Source organism: Ornithodoros turicata, unplaced genomic scaffold (genome assembly GCF_037126465.1).
Source record: "Ornithodoros turicata isolate Travis unplaced genomic scaffold, ASM3712646v1 ctg00000838.1, whole genome shotgun sequence".
Taxonomy (NCBI): Eukaryota; Metazoa; Arthropoda; class Arachnida; order Ixodida; family Argasidae; genus Ornithodoros; species Ornithodoros turicata.
The window spans coordinates 634,275-655,490 of record NW_026999403.1 but is presented as its reverse complement, the minus strand read 5'-3'; the positions used below and the strand labels follow the sequence as shown (position 1 = coordinate 655,490).

The 21,216-nt window shown below is 45.9% G+C and overlaps 1 protein-coding gene across 1 annotated transcript in view; it reads left to right on the top strand.

Moving 5' to 3' along the window:
• LOC135375185 (nephrin-like) overlaps positions 1-20,236 on the top strand; it is a 122,066-nt gene extending 101,830 nt beyond the window's left edge. Inside the window, exons 6-10 of the mRNA XM_064607903.1 lie at positions 1,955-2,164; positions 4,330-4,608; positions 6,468-6,758; positions 17,824-18,281; positions 20,078-20,236. Coding sequence (XP_064463973.1) covers positions 1,955-2,164; positions 4,330-4,608; positions 6,468-6,758; positions 17,824-18,281; positions 20,078-20,236 — 1,397 coding nt within the window. The remainder of the gene's footprint in view (positions 1-1,954; positions 2,165-4,329; positions 4,609-6,467; positions 6,759-17,823; positions 18,282-20,077) is intronic.
• The last annotated feature ends 980 nt before the right edge of the window (positions 20,237-21,216 follow it).

Below are 21,216 nucleotides of genomic sequence, written 5' to 3'. Positions count from 1 at the left end.
CCTGCACTTCAAACTGAAAGAGCTACACAGACCTCGCCGATGTTCTGATACAATTTCCATGTCAGCCAGGCCGCAACCAAACGGACTATGTACCGACAAACTTTGCAAAGACGAGAAGAAGTGATCAATCTCCACTATACGCCGACCATTCACACTGCTTGTGCGCTGACTCTGTGTCTGGTGAACATTGCCAGTATCGAAAGATGAAGATCGACTGGGTGTAACAGCGGCAGTGATTGGAACGGGACTTGCTCTGGAACCGGCAAGCTCGTCACAACCTGAACTGCAGGGGACTACATTATCTACCTCAGCTGAATCAGCAAATGACGAATTTGAAGGACGAATTTCGCTTGTGCTCGAAGCGAAACAAGCATTCCGACCGGCATCAGTTACAGTTTGAGGAACAACACTACCACCAAAGGTTGAGCCTACAAGGGTATCTGCGCGATGTGGAGTCGTCGAAGTGCAACGATCACTGGGAACAGCACGGCTGGAGCATCCTGCATTACCAAAATCTCTCAAATCCGCAGGCTCCGTCACATGCCTGCCTCTACCACGTAAATTCGCAAAGTCCTTCTTCTTACGTTTCCGTTGTCCGTAGACGTGACTTCGAGCCATAATGGGTAAATACTATGAACACGCAGAAAACACACAAGGACAGAGAGCAAATGAACAGGACAAGAAAGTGAAAAAAACGCGTAACTTAGCCACGAATTGGTCACTTCAGGACGAACCGCCGAAACCACGGACGCCGATCAGCTGCTGCGCAATACGCGGATGGTTACGAGCGGACTACGTTCGGGCGCTGCGAGCGGACGGCGCCACCTTCCGGAATCAGTGGTAAACGCCTTGGATGCATGCCTGTACTCACTTTTAATTCTTTTTCGGAAAAACAGAATGCTAAAAACACACAAAAAACGCGTCATTTGAATCCTGAAACATGTCCCCGGTTAACCTCAGAAGCGGATTGTTTTTATTTGCTTTCATTTATTTATTTGGATTTTTTGAAGCTGTAGCGACAAAATTCATTTCTTTTTCTTTTTTTAAAAAAAATTACAACGCTAGAGCGATATTTCAGTTCCCAGAGTTAAGATGTCTTGACGTCACCTTTCCGATGAAAGTTTCCGCATTCCGATCTGTCTCGTAGTTCAGCCACAAAACCTATGCAAAGTTCACATAGAAAACAGAGGGGTTCCCACCTTCAGGGGTCCGTAAAAAAAAATTACAACGCTAGAGCGATATTTCAGTTCCCAGAGTTAAGAGATCTTGACGTCACCTTTCCAATGAAGGTTTCCGCAATACGATCTGTCTCGTAGTTCAGCCACAAAACCTATGCAAAGTTCACATAGAAAACAGGGGGTGGTATGTCCTCTTAAGTACTGGGCTTCCGGACGACTTTTTTTTTTCAATCAGCATTAGAAATTAGAGGCATTAGATAGCTCGCACTTGGCTTCCGGAAGATCTAGCGTCAAATAGATCGTATCTGCGCCGAAGGCTTGCTGTTCTGGTCACCGGTTTCCACCGTATCTGAACGAAGAAAATAAGACCACAGGTATCACGTCTGTGTATGTTGTATCACCCTCGCCATTACATTCGTGAAAAAAAGAAAAAGAAAAAAGCACATGTTAGAAGCGTGACGCTGCATTAAAGAGTGGTGCACATTGAATCGCAAGACAGTTGCAATTGCGAAGCGCGTTGATTGGTGCGTTTAGTGGTCGTTTCAGCTAGTGTCTCATTAACTGGATTCATTCGTTAGTTCGACTCAGTGTGTTATTTGTTATGCCTCTTATGGTCATCTCGGTGTTGCATTTGTTCTGTTTTTTTTACTTCCTTTTCTATTCGTGCGTTCTGGAGTGGCTGTCTAGACTTTGTCGAGACACACATCTCCATATTTTTTCATCAATCAATCAATCAATCAGAGTTGCCGAACCATAACGAAAGACGTCTCCCTCAGGTCAGCCACGACCGACACTTTCCTGGTTGCGAGACGGTGAGCTGATGCAGCCTTCTCCAGCAGCTTCGACATCGAGTGCGGACGGCGTGGTGAGCCGCATTCACGTCGGTCCGCTCACCAGGGCTGACCTCCTCACCAAAATTACCTGTCAAGCGCAAAACAACAACGTCTCGGAGCCACTCGCTACAACGGTGGTGTTGGACCTCAACCGTGAGTGTACTGCGTCATTTACAGTGAACCCTCGTTATTACGACCATGGTCGTTCCCGAAAATTTTGGTCATGATGCGGAATTGTCATATTAACGGGGGCGGGAGATTTGCAGAGGTTTCACAGCATAGGTATATACCTATACCTATATACCTATACCTATATACCTACCTATACCTATATACCTATATACCTACCTATACCTATATACCTATATACCTACCTATACCTACCTATACCTATACCTATATATATAGTATAGGTATATAGGTACAGAGGTTTCATAGCAGAGTATGGTCATAAAGCGCGTATGTCAGATTATCGGGGGTCATATTAACGAGGGTTCACTGCACTTGCATTTTTGACAGATGAAGGCGCGTGGCAAGCTGGATACAAAGGGGCAATGAAATGACAGATTGCATTGCTCGAGACTTGAAAACCCGAGACGAGGTAGGGACGATAACAGACAAACACAAACACAAACACGGTCACACAAAAACCGTGTTTGTCTGTTATCGTCCCTACCTCGTCTCGGGTTTTCAAGTCATGGATCGTCACCACCAGCTCGCTTGCCACCTAACTTTTCTTTTGCTCGAGACCCTGCAATCATTCAGCGAGCTGTACATCATAGGTCCCCGCGCAAAATATTTTCGCCAAACGACCTACATCTTGTAATTTGACTTACAAAAGCGGCCTAGAAAGCCTGCCGTGAGGTGTGCGACGCGGACTTTGGAGGACTTCTGGTGCGGATCAATGTACCGCAGCATCAGCACAGTGAGCAGCCGCAAGATCTAATTCCCCACTGAAAATTCTCGGGCAACGAGCACAGCTCTCCTTGTGGCGCGTACGCAGCACGTCACAGAGTGACGTCAGCATCCTTCATTCACTTTCAGGATCTCTGGGTGAGTTGAGGGGATTCAAGAGGATGTGCAGATCAAAGATCTCTCACACGCACTACAGGTCAGGTCATCGTCCTTGCGTAAGAGCTCGTGTTGTTTGTTGCACACTCCGAGGCAGCAAAACAAAAAATATGTGGAGGGGGATTTCACTCCTATTTTAAGCATGTGGGCATAAAAGAGTTAGCGAGCTGCTACGCCGCTACATCCCAGTGAACCGCGACCACCGGCAAACTAAAGTGCTGCTTGGTTTGCTTGTGCATTTCTAACAGAGATAGCTTGAGAAGTACAGCACTGATTTTACGACGAGTAGTACGTTTTCGAAGAACGTTTGTAGCATGTCTGCGGGAAACGAATTCATCTGGTTGACACGATATATACATGTAGAAGTACCGAGCTGCACGCACGCTTTTCCACCTTCATTTTAGCTTGGCTAAGCGTAGATTCGGGAAGCACGGAGAAGTCACTTCAACGCACTGCAGTAAGAAAAACGTATACCCGTATTTTCACGCGTATTAGCCGCGGCTTATGCGAGATTTTTTGTTTTCGCGGACGCTCTGCGGCTTATGCGCAGGTGCGGCTTATCTGATGACTATCTTTCCCTGGTATTTTCCCAATACCCTGGATGAAACGAAAGGGAAGACAGTGCGTCATGTTTTTCGGAACAGGACCGCCCTGCCATTGCACGAACAATACCGAACAGGGACGAGTCCATATTCGAGTGGTCTGACCTTCCCGAAACATTCCCGCACGCAGCTTTAACAAAAGGGGTGACAGTGAATCATGTCTTCTGGAACATGTCTTAGTGAGCCGCTCTGTAATATTTCTGATGTTAGCCTTTATTCTGTCGAATAAATGATACCCGTTTTCATAGCGATAAAGTCTCCATTGATTTTGTATGTGCATCACTGGTTTAGCGCACAAAGCAGTCGCGTCGTATTACCCGCAGCTTATCTGCGAGTGCGGCTTATCTGCAAAAAATTTTCAAAATGTATCTAAAATTGAGTCCTGCGGCTTATCTGCGGTGCGGCTAATACGCGTGAAAATACGGTACTTTTTCGAAGAGAAACACGCGCGCCACTACACAGTGCCATGCGTCTGAGTGATGGCGTTGGGGGAAAGAAAAAACAAGAATTTTTCCATTCTCGTTTCTCTGTGCGTCGTTTCTTCGCGGCGAATGGTGAAGGGGGTGGGGGTGGGAGGAGCTAAGCTGTGCGTTTTAATCCGTGCACTTTAATATATCACGTCGCACATATTGCGTCATTTTTCAGTGGCCCCGACAGGCGTCTCCATCACGGGCGGTATCGAGCCCTTGCACGCCGGTCGCCCAGCGCTGCTTTCCTGCGTTTCAACGGGCTCCCGACCGACGGTCGTGTTGAGCTGGTGGAAGGACAGCGGGCGCCTCCCCGCGTCGTCCTCCAACAACTCGGCGAGCAGCGTCACCCTGATACCGACGAGCGCCGACCACGGTCGTCGCCTGGCGTGCCGAGCGCACAACCCACATCTCGCACACGATGTCCTCGAGGATGCCGTCACGCTACGAGTCCATTGTAGGTCTCATCCTTTAAATGTTCATCCGGGCCACGTTGCTTGCGAGATATATATGCACGTCGCAGCCAAGCTCTTTCACTGGCATCGTTTGTCGCAATTTTGGAAGCTAGTTGCACAGAAAATGTATCGGCACGTTGTTAAGCCTATAGTTTCTTCTTTTTCTTTCTTCTTTTCATTTCCTTTTCATTTCTTCTTCTCCTTTCCGTTTCCTTCCTTTTCTTCTTTTCCTTTTCTTCTCCTTTCCTTTTCCTTTCTTTTCTTCTTCTTCTTCCTTTCTTCCCTTTCCTCTTCATTTCTTCTTCTATTCTTCCCTTTTCTTTTCTTATTTTTCTTTTCTTCCCCTTTTCTCCTTCTTTCTTCCCCCTTTCTTTTCTTATTTTTCTTTTCTTCCCCTTTTCTCCTTCTTTCTTCCCCCTTTCTTTTCTTATTTTTCTTTTCTTCCCCTTTTCTCCTTCTTTCTTCCCCCTTTCTTTTCTTATTTTTCTTTTCTTCCCCTTTTCTCCTTCTTTCTTCCCCCTTTCTTTTCTTATTTTTCCTTTCGTCCCCTTTTCTTTCCTTCCCCTTCTTTTGCCTTTTTTGTTTGGAATAGCAAGCCGACCTTCGTCTGGCTGACCTTTCCTTTCTTTTTCTTAATAAATATATCCCCCCCCCCCTATAGTCAGCAGGTTATTAGATGTAGTAGTCATCGGTGGTGATTACCTGCGATGCGAATAGTAAACAAGGTAGCAGACATCATCGTATTCATTCGACGCCACTTCGGAAGTAAAACGCGGCTGTGACGAACAAGTAAAAGGCTAGAATCTTTGAAGAACGGCCATGCATCTCTGGCATGATTGATTGAGGTAAAGAGATTCCATCGGAAAAACGCAGTTTCAGCTAGAGACGCTCCGATAAGGATCCACTTATCATATATAGAGAACTACGGATCACTGCAAGCTAATGGTACACGATCGTACACATACAGATCTTAAATGTAACGCTATTGACAGTAATTAAGAGATTCAGTAGATCGCAAGCACACGATGAAGATGATAAAAATAAAAGAAGCGGTCCAATGAAAGTTTCAGAAATGTGATGGCCAGCCACTTCAAAGGGATATTGTCATTGGCTTATCACGTTTACGGAACCGTTACCTCGGATCACATTCTGATCTACTAAAAATCCGTATTAAGCGAAAGATACACATTAAGAGCGCATAAGAGGCGTGGGACCGGATTCTCACCCGCTTCCTCGTGCAAATCTCGGCAGATATTTTCACCTTCATCTTTATCTATTTATTTTTATTTATTTAAAAGACACTGCCGGCACACAGTTGGACCAACCAAGGTAGTATTGAAAACATCGTCAAAAATCGTATCACACTCCTGCACAAGACAGCGCTAATCAGTAAAAGCATTAAAAAAACACACACACACACAAAAAAAAAAAAAAACAATCTGTACAATATCTATAAGCTCGGTTTCACCAAAGGTGGTTAGCTCTGTCCAGTTAGCTCTGTCCAGTGTAAGTATAGAGCTCTCTCTCTCTCTCTCTCTCTCTCATCGAAGGCACGAAAATTTACATTTTTGAATTTTTTCGCCGGGAAATTTTGGGCAATTTTTCCGGAGACGAGAAAAAAAAACGAAAAAAAAACAGTTTTTTTCCCCAAAAAATTTCCGGGTTTTTTCCGGGACTTCGCACCTCTAGGTGCCAGATAACTTGACAACGCTGTTGTCGTCCTCGGCAGAATTTGTAGTGACACTACTGTGTTTGAATACGAGAGGTTCTGAGGTTACGAGGATACGAGGATACGAGGTTCTGAGTCTATGGCCAGGGGACCCGTTGACCGTCGCTCCATTGTTTTACAAACATTTTACAGACCCTCCAGAGCTTCACGTGCGGTTGGGCAACCATCTCCGGGAAGGCGGCATCATGGAGCATCGGGACGTGTACCTGGAGTGCTCGGTCTCTGCCAACCCTCCCGTGACGGAAGTGGGATGGCGTTTCGAGGGCCAGGACTTGCACACCAACACCTCCGCTGGGCTCATCGTCAGCAACCGATCCCTCGTGCTTCAGAAGGTGCAGCGAGAAGCACGGGGCCATTACTCCTGCACGGCCGCTAACTCCCTCGGCAGAGGCACCAGTGGACCTTTTTTTCTGCGGGTCCAGTGTAAGTAGAGAGCTCTCTCTCTCTCTCTCTCTCTCTCTCTCGTGTGAATCCATTCGGCAGGAAAGTATTTTATCAGAGATGAATTCTCAAGTTGCTGACGAACAACAACAAAAACAATTAAAGGAGCTATAAACCGTGTATTCATACGAGCGACATACTCACAGAAGATGATTCTAGTGGAAGAAAAAGCGAAACTACTGCTTACACAGAACAGAAGTTCCATTATCTCATTGGTAGAAGAAGAAGAAGAAGTTCCGTCCCGTGTTGTGCTGAGCATTCAGACGGTGCGGACTACCTGGAGCGGCGAATTGTGCATTTAGCAGACGACACTTAGCAGACGACGCCGTCAGCGTGTTCTCCTGTCGTCTGCAACGGAATTCCTTGTGGCTGTGGCGCAGGATATATTTATTCCCCATGGTTAGCAGTGTACGTGAAGACACGACGCTGAGCGCTCGCGTTCACGTGACAGCAGACAGCCATGACGTTTTTCGCGTCTTCCGCTTCTGGGGAAATGTCGCTCGTGTGAATACACGGAAACTGTACCAAGCGAGCCCGCAGACTGTGTCGGCTCCAACCGGCGATTTCAACGTGTTGTCTGTGACACCTTTTGTAGAGGTGAATTTGATAGGTGGTGGTGGTGTGGTGGTGGGTGGTGATATGGTGATAGGGCTTGCCGTTGTCGGCCTCACGTATGTGGGCAACGTCACGACTGACGCCCTGGGGGAATGTGCGTCCTGGGCCGACTTCTAAGGGAACCGTGCCGACATATGTCTGAAAGCGTCTGAGGAAAACCCAGGAAAAACCCCAGACAGCACAGCCGGCACCGGGATTCGAACCCGGGTACCTAACAGTCTCGACGTGACATGGCCAGCACGCTAACCACTGAGCCACGGGAGCTGCTCAATTTGATAGGTGCGTATCTTCAGCACATAGCACGCCCCTAGCCAACCATCTCCCCGAATGACAACGTTCTCGTCCATGATTTGTTGATAACGAGAGGCGGAGCCTATTATGTATCTATTATGCGCGGCTACAAAATGGGATATGCCTCCCGTTTTCAACAAAACAGGGACGAGAACGTTGTCATTCGTGATGATGTTTGGCTAGGAGCGTGCCATGTAGTGAAGTTCATCTTGAAGAGGGTAAAGCAGAACGTTGTGTGTACCTCGACGTAGGCGTGTGATTGGGTGCTACAATTCTTCAGATGACGTAACGATGGATAGAGGTATCTGGACGGCAGTGCGTCTATTCGCCCGAATACGCAAGAGAGTGCGGTTTTCTATTAACGCTGCACAAGTTATGAAGGAGAAGAATTGAACAATAAATTGTAAATAGAAATAAGAAGGGTAGAAGAATAATATTACATCTATTAAACCCGTAACTAAATACATGCAGATAGGAGTTCTTACCTCCTTTAAGTGTAGACTGGTGGTGGTGGTGGTGGTGGTGGTGGTGGTGATAGGGCTTGCCGTTGTCGGCCTCACGTATGTGGGCAACGTCACGACTCACGCCCTGGGAGAATGTGCGTCCTGGGCCGACTTCTAAGGGAACTGTGCCGACATATGTCTGAAAGCGTCTGAGGAAAACCCAGGAAAAACTAGACTGGTGATCTCACGGGGTGCTTCGCCGCCCAATCTACAAGACCGAACCATTTCACGTGAGGTTGGCATGATCTGATGAGTTAGCACGGCACGCGCGCTAGTGTAGCACAGGTCAGGGGGTTAGAGCCTGCATCAGCTGTTGACCAACCGCTCACGAAAGACACACATGGTTCCATGTTCTACGTCGGTCCATTCGTTTGTGTCGCTAGGGCCGGTTATGGGCATATAAAATGAAATAAATGAAATGAAATGAAATAGACGAGCGATGTGTTTGCCCGTCCGGCAACATTGCTCGCCATCTCGAAGCATCGTGCACCCTGGTTTGGCCTTGCAGGGAATTGTGCCGACAATTACACTATAAGAAAAAAAGGGAGTAATTTTACTCCTTTGGGGGAAGTAAACGCATTGCCACAAAAAAATAGTCCCTTTCGGGAGTAAATGCACGGGAGTAAATGAATGTCACAGAGTGGAGACTGCATTTTCATGCTCTGTTCTCAGAATTCCAGGTACATAATTGGTGTGCATGAATGAAAATACTTCGAATCAAACCGTCAACCATGATATGTCGAGCCATATAAAATTTTGCGACATACATATAGGGCACAATTTGCGAAGAAAGAAGCGCTAACTGTTTCTTACTCCGTGTGAGTGCACTCTAAGAAAAAAAGGAGTACTTTTACTCTTTTTGGGGAGTAATTGCATTGCCACAAAAAATAGTCCCTTTCGGGAGTAAATGCACGGGAGTAAATGAATGTCACAGAGTGAAGACCGCATTTCACGCGCTGTTGTAAGAGTCCCAAGTACATAATTGGTGCGCATGCATGAAAATACTTTGAAGTAAACCGTCAACCGTGATATCTCGAGTGATATAAAATCTTGCGCCATACTAGGGCACAATTTGCGAAGAAAGATGCGCTAACTGTTTCTTACTCTGTGTGGCTGGAAAATTGCTACGTTGGCTGAGTTATACAGCCTTATGTCGTTCAAATTGACCAAGGGCACATATTTACGTAGACTGTTGCATTCAGGAGACCATTCGCGAAGTTTAGTGACAATTGGCAGTCCTGGGGAGTAAATGTCGGGACTAAATGTTGGGTTAGGGGACTAGAATGGGGAGTAATTGCACACTAGGGGAGTAGAAGCTGCAATTACTCCCCGTTTTACTCCTTTTTTTCTTAGAGGGTGGGAAATTGACAAGTTTGCGGACTTATACAGCCTTATGGCATCAAATTGACCAAGAGCACATATTTACTTAGACTGTTGCATTCGGAAGACAATTTGCAAAGTTCATTGGCAATTTGTAGTCCTGGGGAGTAAATGTCGGGGTTAGGGGACTAAAATGAGGAGTAATTGCAGTCTAGGGGACTATAGAAGCTGCAATTACTCCCCATTTTACCCCTTTTTTTTTTTTCTTAGAGTGTACCTTGCACCATCTGAAGAAAACTCAGGCGCAAGCACCCGAGTATGCTTCGGATATAGCCCTCTTAAGCCTTCTCTGATGTTTTGGTCAGAACGTCAGCCTCCTGCGCAGCGCCTGACTACCTCTATGAGCCTATACGTTAACTTGTGGTTATGTGAACTCAGAACCCCATAACGTTTCGCGCATGACCTTCTGCCAATTATCAGCAGCACGAAACGCGACTTATTGAAATTTTCATTAAAGGCTAGTTGAAACACTCATCGTACAGACCAAGTTCGTTACATGAACTACTCATCTACGTGTAACTTATGGAAAACATTTTTACACCTTGATTTTGTATCGCGAGTTTAGGAAACGAAACGACAGTAGAATCTGGTTGGTACGTGGCTATCTGCTCCGTCCTAAAAGTGTGCAAGCGGTGGTTATTGACAGACACTGGGTAGACTTACAGCAATACAAAACTTGACTAACAAAACGCAGCTATTCGAAAGACATTTGCTATAAGCCGCACAAGATAAACGACTTATTTAGATTTAGCGATAAGATACCTATTTAGCGATCAGAAACGCCATGATGCAAGAAGCGCAAAAGAGATTACGTTTCATGAATACAATCCTCGTCATATTGTTAGGAGAAGAATCGCAAGAGCAGGCACTTGCTAGGCGGTAGCCCAAAAGAATGATTTATTCTCGAGCGCGTTTCCCGCGCTTCAGACCAACATCTTCTTCCTCACAATATATCGCTCCAACTATTTCAGCAGCAAGACACGTTTCCCATGATTCCGTGTTTCAGATCCATCCAAATCGCTGCGGTATTGAATTGCGGTCAAATCGCCGCAACCTAAAATAGTTTCGCGTTAGATAAAGTATACGGTACATTAACAGACGCACATCTCGGTTGCGGTGAACTGCACAAAATTATGATCCACGATAACAAAAACGATTGACATACCACCACTGTGCTCATCTTCATCCATTACGACCCACACATGTATTCATCTGTCCAGCCTCCAGGAACGTTGAAGAAAAAAAAAAGATGTCGACTTTGTTCCGGTACAAATCTTCTTTCCCCAGATCGCAAAAACCGAGATTGCGAAAATCAGAATCCACGGAAGAGACAATTAAAAAAGAATATATGTCATTTCCACTGTTTCCTTTTTATCTGCGTGCCCACTCCACGGGAGTTCTTTCCGCAGATAGAAAAGGATCTTGTTCCCTACACGCCTTATCGGGAATCGGGACTGCGCATGCGCGATTCCTGTCTCCTAAGCCTAAGGCGGCAGTGCTAGGAGGGGAAGGCTGAGTCGTTCCTTTATGAAGGTGATATCGTGTGCTTTGTATCTCGAGGTGCCTCATATGCTCTTTGTACGTATGCCGGCTAGGAAGCGCAGTATAAAATATAATATCCGCCTTTTCTACTGGATTTTTTTATCACCATTTTCAAAGTGAATTACCAGTCCTAATTGGGAAGCGGACGCTCACAGAAGAAAAGAAGTATGTAAGAAGTTTCACGGAGTATGAGAAAAATGGGGTTTCATTAAACAGTAATTGTGATTTGCTTTTCGCGAGCACAATGGGAGAGAGGTGGATATAAAGTACGGAATAATTACGCATTCCTTCAGCGGCTCCCGTCGAAAAGAATTTTTTTCCTCACACTTTTTTTTTGAAGTCCTGGCAACTGGCAACAATGGAATGCCTGAACCGTACAATTTCCAGCCCTGCATAGAAAAACCTTGGAAGTTCTCTTTTCTTCGAATTTTTGAAGATAAAAAAAAACGGCTACCTTTATTTCCATTATACAAGAAGCAAACGGAATGTATGCTCCTGTTTTGGTTCATGCCCTGCAAAAATGGTGATGATTACATCGATAAGCTGGTGATAGAATAGAAAATAAAGCTATACGGAACTGAGCTCGGAAACGTTCGTCCCTAATGCCTCGCATGATTGCTGACCGCACCGCTGCGTTCGAGTCCCAGGAGAAGTTACATTCCGAAACTAGCACCGTCGGCAGTGCATTACTTACATTGTAGAGCGGTTTGTAATGGTAAACAAACAAACGTGAAATGCAAACCAAAAAATTCTCGAACTATAAAGCTGATGAATGTACAGGAAGTTCTTCCCTACCGCTACTAGCTTATTTTTTTCTTGTTATTGTTATCATTATTTCTCAGGCCTGAATTTTCAGCACATGCAATTCCCCGACGTCACACGATGAATTGCAGAAGCCGGAAACGGTAAATATCCTGAATTTGAATATGCTCCGCAATTATTTGTTGTTTAATCAATTTTGATATCAGGCTCGCTCAGCCGATAACACGCATGAGGATGAGGATAGTTGTAAATCCTGTCTGCAAATCCATATAGTTAAAAAAAAAAAGCATCGTCTGGAGACTGCCGTGAGATGTGCGCGAAAGTACAGGGTCTTCCAAGAAAAAGTACGACGTTATGTAAGATCAGCACGGCGGACGTCCAAGCTTTCGTCAATGACGAATGGGGTGCTCAAAAATTTTCACCTTACAGGATTGTTTCAGTAAATTATCAGAAATTAAAAACTGCTATTTCTCATACAATATGAATACTCTATTTCCGCCATTCTCTTGAACTGTCGGGGCCTCGCCGATGCCCCGCAAATTGTCTCTATAGCACGCACGTTCACTTGGAGTGGAATCGAAGTGTCGTGCTGCCAAATTGTAAAGACGCAGCGAAACAAAGATCGTAACAAACTTTTGACTGTCATGAAACTATTCAATCCAGCGTATACACCTGCCTTAAAGTAGCACAGAAGTCATTTTTAACACCCAGTTTTCTTCTTATAAAACTGCTAAGTTTGCCAGTAAGATGCACCATGCGAAGTAATTTACACCACAGAGTCATAATTATCGCAGAAACTGAATTTAAAATATGCCGCAAAAAGCGACCGTGCGCAACGGTGGTGAAGAGCAGTACCAGCCTGTGATCTGCCTGGAACCTCGCGCTGACGCTATAAGGAGAACGCTCCCTGATTGGCCTAGAAAAATGTTGTCTGGTACTCCGCTGTCGTCTGCTACTCGGCTGTTCGGGTCTGATAAAGCCTTTCTCCTTGCTCGGTAATGCTTCGGGCGCTCCTTGTATCCCCAATTCTCCGGGAAAACTGGCAAAACAGGTTTACGGCGGCAAAGGAACAATGCGCTGACCCTCACTGATCGGCAAACCAGAACGAGTCTCCTTATGCCGTCACCGGTGACGTGCCATCATACCTCCTCATCCTCGTTATAGCTGGAGTGGCGAGTTAAGGGTGAAGGCGCGGAGCTACGTTTATGTGAGTTTTTTTCTGGGAAACAAATTGCACACATCAAAACCTTTCGCGCTATTCGGTATAATGACACACACACTTTCATCAGATGTCTTAATCTGAATTTTTTTAGGATGGCCCTCTGTACTCCTTTAAAGGCATTCTAATGTAAAAAAATAATATAACCACCATGATTTAAGATGCCGTCATGCAGAACTTGGCTCCGTGGCGATACACACAAGTCATCTCTCAGTTCTTCATACTTTGCGTACTAATTCACTTTAACCCCCCCCTTATATCATCCCCATATCATCGTCATCATGTATCTCTCTCTCTCTCTCTCTCTCTCTCTCTCTCTCTCTCACTTTAACGTTCGCCTAGGAAACTAGTGCCTGCCTCTCCCGTACTGGCAAACAGCTATCACGCGAAATTGAAGTACAACCTAACGAATTTATTTCTCAAGTAGTAACCTGAATTTTAGACAGGTTACTCATTACTACCATACCTGTTTTAAAGGAGTACAGAGGGCCATCCAAAAAAAATTCAGATTAAGACATCTGATGAAAGTGTGTGTGTCATTATACCGAATAGCGCGAAAGGTTTTGATGTGTGCAATTTGTTTCCCAGAAAAAAACTCACATAAACATAGCTCCGCGCCTTCACCCTTAACTCGCCACTCCAGCTATAACGAGGATGAGGAGGTATGATGGCACGTCACCGATGACGGCATAAGGAGACTCGTTCTGGTTTGCCGATCAGTGGGGGTCAGCGCATTGTTCCTTTGCCGCCGTAAACCTGTTTTGCCAGTTTTCCCGGAGAATTGGGGATACAAGGAGCGCCCGAAGCATTACCGAGCAAGGAGAAAGGCTTTATCAGAACCCCGAACAGCCGAGTAGCAGACGACAGCGGAGTAGCAGACAACATTTTTCTAGGCCAATCAGCGAGCGTTCTCCTTATAGCGTCAGCGCGAGGTTCTAGGCAGATCACAGGCTGGTACTGCTCTTCACCACCGTTGCGCACGGTCGCTTTTTGCGGCTTATTTTAAATTCAGTTTCTGCGATAATTGTGACTCTGTGGTGTAAATTACTTCGCATGGTGCATCTTACTGGCAAACTTAACAGTTTTATAAGAAGAAAACTGGGTGTTAAAAATGACTTCTGTGCTACTTTAAAGGCTAACAGGACTCTAGCGAAGTTCGACTTAAACTGTTGCAACCTGTAAGAATATCTGCGCCATCTGTTGGACTTTTCGTGCCTCCGCGTCTCCGTGTCGTCCACTCCACTGCCATTACCTACTGTGAATAGAGAAATGGAAGCCGTGAAAGTCGCTTGGCATCGCTGCTGTGTGCAAAACCTCCCATCCAGGCGATTTCTACGGATGTCTCGTTTACCTTCTGGCGTTCCGGGATGCACTAACGATGGCACCTTTCGGCGACGACCGCCAATATTGCTTGGCACGGCAATCTTTCAAATTAGATTGCTAAAAAGAATGCTCAATGTACAGCACAGCTGTTACGTGTTTGAAACGTTCAAGTTACCTTCTTACTCCGTGTTAGCGCCGCGAAGCAACTGCGGCTATTGGAGGACAGCAGGGTGGAAAGGGGGTTAGTGTGCGTCCGGGGTCGACTTCAAGGGGAACAGTGCGGACATCCGTTTGGAAAGTCTCCAGGAAAGCCCCCGGAAAGAAACCTGAGACGGCACAGCTAGAGTCACTAAATCAGCTACGCTTCAGGGTACCGACACTCAGTTCCATGAGCGAGCATGCGCCATCTTGTTTCCGCGCCGCGCCTACCCACGCGCATGCGCGCTGCGCACTTTAGCGCACGATGCCATCTATCGTGCGCGAGTGAAATGTTCCTTTCGTTTACAAGCAGCAGTTGATGGCCTTGAGCTCACCTTGACATGCTCGGGACACTCTGGTTGGCAATACGTGGATTATCGCGCAACAATCATACACGCTTCTCTATCCCACAGGGAGCATTATGTTAGCCATCTTTGATCCTCAATACTTCGCTGTCATACCGGCTGCCGGCAAAGCTTCCTCGTCCTCTGAAGTCACTCATCCACAGGCTACGTCTGAATGTGGCCTTCACTCCGTCCTATCGATACCAGCTAGGCTGTGAGGTTAGCCCTATATGCAGCGAGTGTGGCGTACTTGCCAACGTTGAGCACATACTCCTCCGCTGCCGGACCTATGTCAACGAGAGGCGTACACTGCAGTCACAGCTTGCCACCCTTGGCTGCCGCCCCTTCAACTTGTCGACCATCCTCGGCCCTTGGGACACCGCGGCCGACTCCAGGGCGGCCTTACGTCACGTGGATGACTTCTTTGAGGCGACAGGCCTAAAGGACTCATTATGACCCCAGCAGCGCCCTCGGACATTCCCACCATCACGATCACGTCCAGCATCGTCATCGCCACTTCGACCATTCCCGTCATCTCTCATCGTCATCACTCATCACTGTCACTCATCACTGTCACCACTCATATTAGACCCCTAGCTATGGGGTAGCGTTCCACTCCTAGAGTGGAAAACCTCCCCACTTCATCATCACAATATATATGTTGTTGTTGGGGATGGTACCGGTGTGGAGAGGGAAACAAGATGGCGCTCCTGCGCTCTCCCTTGGACCTCAGTGTCGATACTCTGAAGCGAAGCTTATTGCGTGACTCTAGGCACAGCCAGTGCTAGGATTCGAACCCACCACCTCCCAGTCTTGAGCGCGACCTTGACTACGAGCAACGAGCGGACGCTGGTTGGTCGTAACCATGCTCAGCCATAGCGCAGGTTCTCTAGGCGCCCAGTTTCTAAGCGTTTGCCATTCACTTTATAGTCCCTTTAAACCTTTCTGGAATGGGGTAGGGTCCTAGCTGCACTCAACGCAGGGAAACATCCCACATCATCATCATCATCATCCATTAATCTACACTCTTAAAAATGAACTTCACCGCATAGCACGCTCCTAGCCAACCATTATCTCGAATGATATCGTTATCTGCCCTGATTTGTTGAAAACGGGGGGCGTACGCCATTTCTGTGACACTTATGCTGTTCATAATTGTCACAGAAAAGGCGTACGCCCCCTGTTTTCAACAAATCAGAGCAGATAACGATATCATTCGAGATAATGGTTGGCTAGGAGCGTGCTATGCGGTGAAGTTCATTTTTAAGAGTGTATGTTGTTGTTGTTACAGTCCCTTTAAGCCATGTGACTCTATAGATGAAGTGCAGACCAAAGACTGACAGTGAGGGCATACCTGCAGACGAGTCGTTGGAGGAACTTTATATAGAAAAAAAAAAAACGTATCTGATAACAGCGAAAAATGATACGAAAAGCTTTTCGTCACTTTCTCCTGTGTCTCAGACTTTTTCGGTGTGCAGATGAAAGACCTTTCGCGCTACAGGTGAGTTACGACTGTCTTTTTTTTTTCTCGAGAACGCATATCATTTGTTGTGCAACCAGGAGCAGCCAATAACGAAAAGAAAAAGACGTCCTTCGCTGAACCCTTCGGTTGCTGGCATGGGGAGGAATCTTTCATTAGCCTAATGGCGTAGTTTCTTTGCGCGTCTGAAATTCGGTTCCCACTGGATGCCCTCAGCGAGCGTCGCATTTCCAATCTCATCAGACAGTGACCTCCTGGTACTTCCCTATTTCGCTAATTACTCGCGTATATTGAAAGGCCTTATGTTTTTTGAGAGTGATCAAAACCTTTTGACAAACTCGTAATTAAGCGTAGCTGATCTTATAATAGCATTGATCCCGCATAAGCTGCCGTTCATCCTATAAAAACTTAATATGCACATTGCGAGAAAATAGCTCCAGGGAAAATATCTTAATTGTTTCACCGTCGGCGCTATAAGACATGGAACGAAACAGGTACTTGACTTGCGGTCCGATGACGCTCATAGCCTTTGACTCTACACGACCACTGCTCTGTTCTGTACGGCAACCATTACCGAACACGTTACTTTAGTGATCACTTCCGAACTGTCGTGCGTCATAGTTGTAATAGTATCCCACGCACTTCAGCAACATTTTGTAATACTACGTCAACAGAAGGGACCTTTCAGAAAAGATATGTGTTATAATGTTTCTTTTAGAGCCCGCAGAACCATGTTTTATCTCAACTCTCGCGGACTAGCGCAACAGTCAAAGGTGTACAAGGAGGGGCTCATAGACGTATAAAAAGCGTAGGAACTGATTTCCAGTTATCGCCTGCAGGTTGTGCATTTTTCAAAAATGCAACAATAAATGCCTCTTTTTCCGTTTGCTGCATAAGGAATCCTAGCTGGTTCGAGGTTATGTCGGGAGACCATTCTAATGACCTCATTTAAGATTTGCATGGAGCGCACTTTGCGAGTAAGTGTTGCAGCTTTACGGACTTCCATTTTTTCCTTTCTTAACGCCACACCTTTTCCTCTCACCTTCACCTTCATTCACCTTTCTGGACACCACAGGACCTCGATCCATATTCTGAAGGAGCATCATTATTTCATTCCTTGCATCAACACCAGTAATGGGGTAGACGATCGCCCCCTGGCGATGACTCTCCCCAGACATCATCCCGTAATAAAGTTGTTATTTTAACGCCACAACCCAGGTGGCCAATTGCCCCCATTCATAAACATCGGTGTATTTGTTGTTGTTGTTGTTGTTCACGCAACATGTGAGAAACACGCATTTCACAGAGACTGGGTGGGGGTGGTGCGAGAATGCTTTTATCACCGAAGAGTACCCCAACTGTGTGACGAGCATTTTCGCCGTTATTACAGACGCCCCGGTGTGCGTAGAAGGTCAGCAACAACTGTACGGTGCAGCCCGACACGAAGCCGTCCAGGTGAGCTGCGAAGTGAGCGCTGACCCAGCAACCGTCGCCTTCGAATGGCGGCTCAACAGCTCGGCAGCCGAAGTTCCACCACACTCGTCGGCCGGCGTCCGATCTTTTGCCACGGTGGTTGCACGCTCTGAAGCCGACTACGGTGCATTAGCCTGCTGGGCTCGCAACTCCGTGGGGATCCAGAAGCAGCCGTGCGTGTTCGTCCTGGTGCCCGCCGGACCACCGGAGTCGCCCTCCGACTGTGTCGTTTCTAACCAGACAGAGGACTCCTTCTTTATACTGTGCCGTGAAGGACATCACGGTGGATTAAGACAGCATTTTGTGTTGGAATTGCAAGACAGCGGAGGCGGTCGAAGTAGGGCCAACCTTAGTGGGTCTCTCCCTGCTTTTCAGGTGAGTAATTTTTTTTTATATCTTGAATATCAATGTATGAAGAGCAAAGCTGTGTGGTCAAGGCAACGGAAATAATGTGCCGGGATAAATAGGCACTAAAAACTCCCGAAATATGCATGCAACTATGCACTGAAAAGCTTCGAAATATGCAGTAAAAATTCTCCGTACATGCAAGGTTTTTCACTGGTACGAAGGCGACGTATTAAGTGTCGTTTTAAAAAAGTGAGTATTTTGTTAGGGACAACACGGTAAAATAAATGCGCCTTCGTTCAGCAGCACACAACAAATAATACTTGTGCCACAGATATACAGTCTTCTTTTAGGCGATACAGATTTTTCATAAAAAAACTAAGTGCTATAGACATGGTGTTTTAACTTCTATAATCTCTGGGCCGGCGGACGTCCTTGGCCATATGTTGCTCGACCGTCAAACGATTAATTACCTAAAAATCTTTCATTAACCTTTTAATTATACAAGCTACGAACTTGTCGCGATGAGAACGTCGTTTCCCTTCGGTGACCTGATATCGTAGCCGTTTTCAGAACAAAAATCCGTTCGGTGGATCGTCCGTAGAAAAATTCGTGAAAAAACAAAATTTTTTCCCTTTATTTTGTTCATTGCGCATCTTCGGAGACCCGTCTTTCCTTTGCCCCCAATGTGAGAGGGTGAAAGAGCACACTGTCGCCTCTTGTGTCATGGAAAAAGATTAACAAAACATGCAACACAAGATAAGGGCAGTTCCGATAGCGTAACCCGATACAAGTGTTTTTGTTTTTGTTTTTTCGCCAAGTTAAATATTATAATTGGGAGTATACGTCGCGAGACAACTGAGATCATGAGCGACGCCACAGCCGGAAGTTAAAGCTCATCTTCGATGCATGAGGCGGTACTGTGGCGGCATCTTCAACGCATGAGCTCCTTCACCCTCTCACATTGGGGGTGAAGGAAAGACGCGTCTCGGAAGATGCGCAATGAACAAACTAAAGAAGAAAAAAAGGTGTTGTTTAACGAATTTATTGCGGACGATCTACCGAACGTGTTTTTGTTCTGAAAACAGCTACGATATCAGGTCACCGAAAGGAACAGATGTTCTCATTGGGACACCTTTTTGGGACATCTTGGGGCTTTTATAATGAAGAAGTTAATTACTGAAAGTTAATTAGGACATTATCTTAGGAGTTTGCTGGTGCCCTCTTAAGTAGCGCCCATCAGCATATGCTATATTGCAACTGACTTCATCTCGAACAAGGTGATAGAGATATTTTTTTGAAAATCTGAGACATTCATTTCACCTTCATACTTCTTGGGCGTCTACTGGCAACCGAAAAGGTGTCAGTTTTTAGCTCAGACGCCGCCCTGCCGTTTGAGTGGTGTGCCGCTTCCTGCATGAGTACAGCACTTCACACTATACTGGGAGCTGTGGGAATGTTACCGTTAGGGTTGTGAGGAGGGTTAGGAATGTCACGTAGGGCATGGTGGTCCTTCTCGTCGGCCGCGCAAGGTTGTAAGTGTACACGAATAAATACGTAAACAGATCAAATTTTGGGGATGCACTAACAAGAAGAGACACCCACTATCTGCATTACTGTAAAAACTGAGGATTTTCAGTGTTAAACAATTACGATATACATACTGGACGTTACGCGTTTTTATGGCGTGCCCCTTGAGCTCTGCGCGTGCACACATTTGTCGTTGTAGAGTCCGGCGCCAAAATATCTAACGTATTTTACAGGATGTTAGCGGGACACTTTTGAGTATAAGTGCACTGACAGGACACCATGGTTGTTCGCTGCAGGTAGTCGATCTTCCAGCTGGCACCGATTTCGTGCTGGTGGTCTACGCTGCAAACGCCAAGGGCAGGAGCCCACCTGTGCTCTTAACTGCTGGCACGTTACCAGCTGCCGCAGAGAGCACACTAAGGCAGGGCACAGGTAAGATACACGTGACCCCATAATGCTGACTACACTCTAAGAAAAAAAGGAGTACTTTTACTCCTTTTGGGGAGTAATTGCATTGCCACAAAAAATAGTCCCTTTCGGGAGTAAATGCTCGGGAGTAAATGAATGACACAGGGTGAAGACCGCATTTCAGGCGCTGTTGTAAGAGTCCCAGGTACAAAATTGGTACGCAAGCATGAAAATACTTTGAAGCAAACCGTCAACCGTGATATATCGAGTGATATAAAATCTTGCGCCATACTAGGGCACAATTTGCGAAGAAAGATGCGCTAACTGTTTCCTACTGTGTGTGGCTGGAAAATTGCTACATTGTCTGAGTTATACAGCCTTATGTCGTTCAAATTGACCAAGGGCACATATTTACGTAGACTGTCGCATTCAGGAGACCATTCGCGAAGTTTAGTGACAATTTGCGGTCCTGGGGAGTAAATGTCGGGACTAAATGTTGGGTTAGGGGAATAAAATGGGGAGTAATTGCAGACTAGGGGAGTAGAAGCTGCAATTACTCCCCGTTTTACTCCTTTTTTTCTTAGAGTGTACTGCCATTCTGGGTAAATATTATGAATGTAAGTCCAACGAGCACAGTATATGTGTCCTTCTCTATAATTTAAGGCACATTAACTACCTCAAGGCTGGTATATGACAAGAGCAACACGTTATTCGCAGGAGCGTCCTTTAAACAGAGCCCGTCCAATCAATTTTTAACAGGAGCAGGGGGGGGGGGGGGTATATGTATCAGACGAAAAGGGAGGATAAAACGGGAAAGGTCAGCCAAATGGGACGCCGACTTGCTATTCCGGAAAGAAAGAAATGAGAAATAAATAAAGAAGAAAATTAAGAAACAAGAAATAAATAAACAAAGAAAGTTAAGAAACAAGAAATAAAGAAAGAAAGGAAAGAAAATGAATTAGGAAATAAAGGATAGACTAACAAAGGATGAAAGAATGATAAGCTAGATTAAGGTTAAAGATGACAA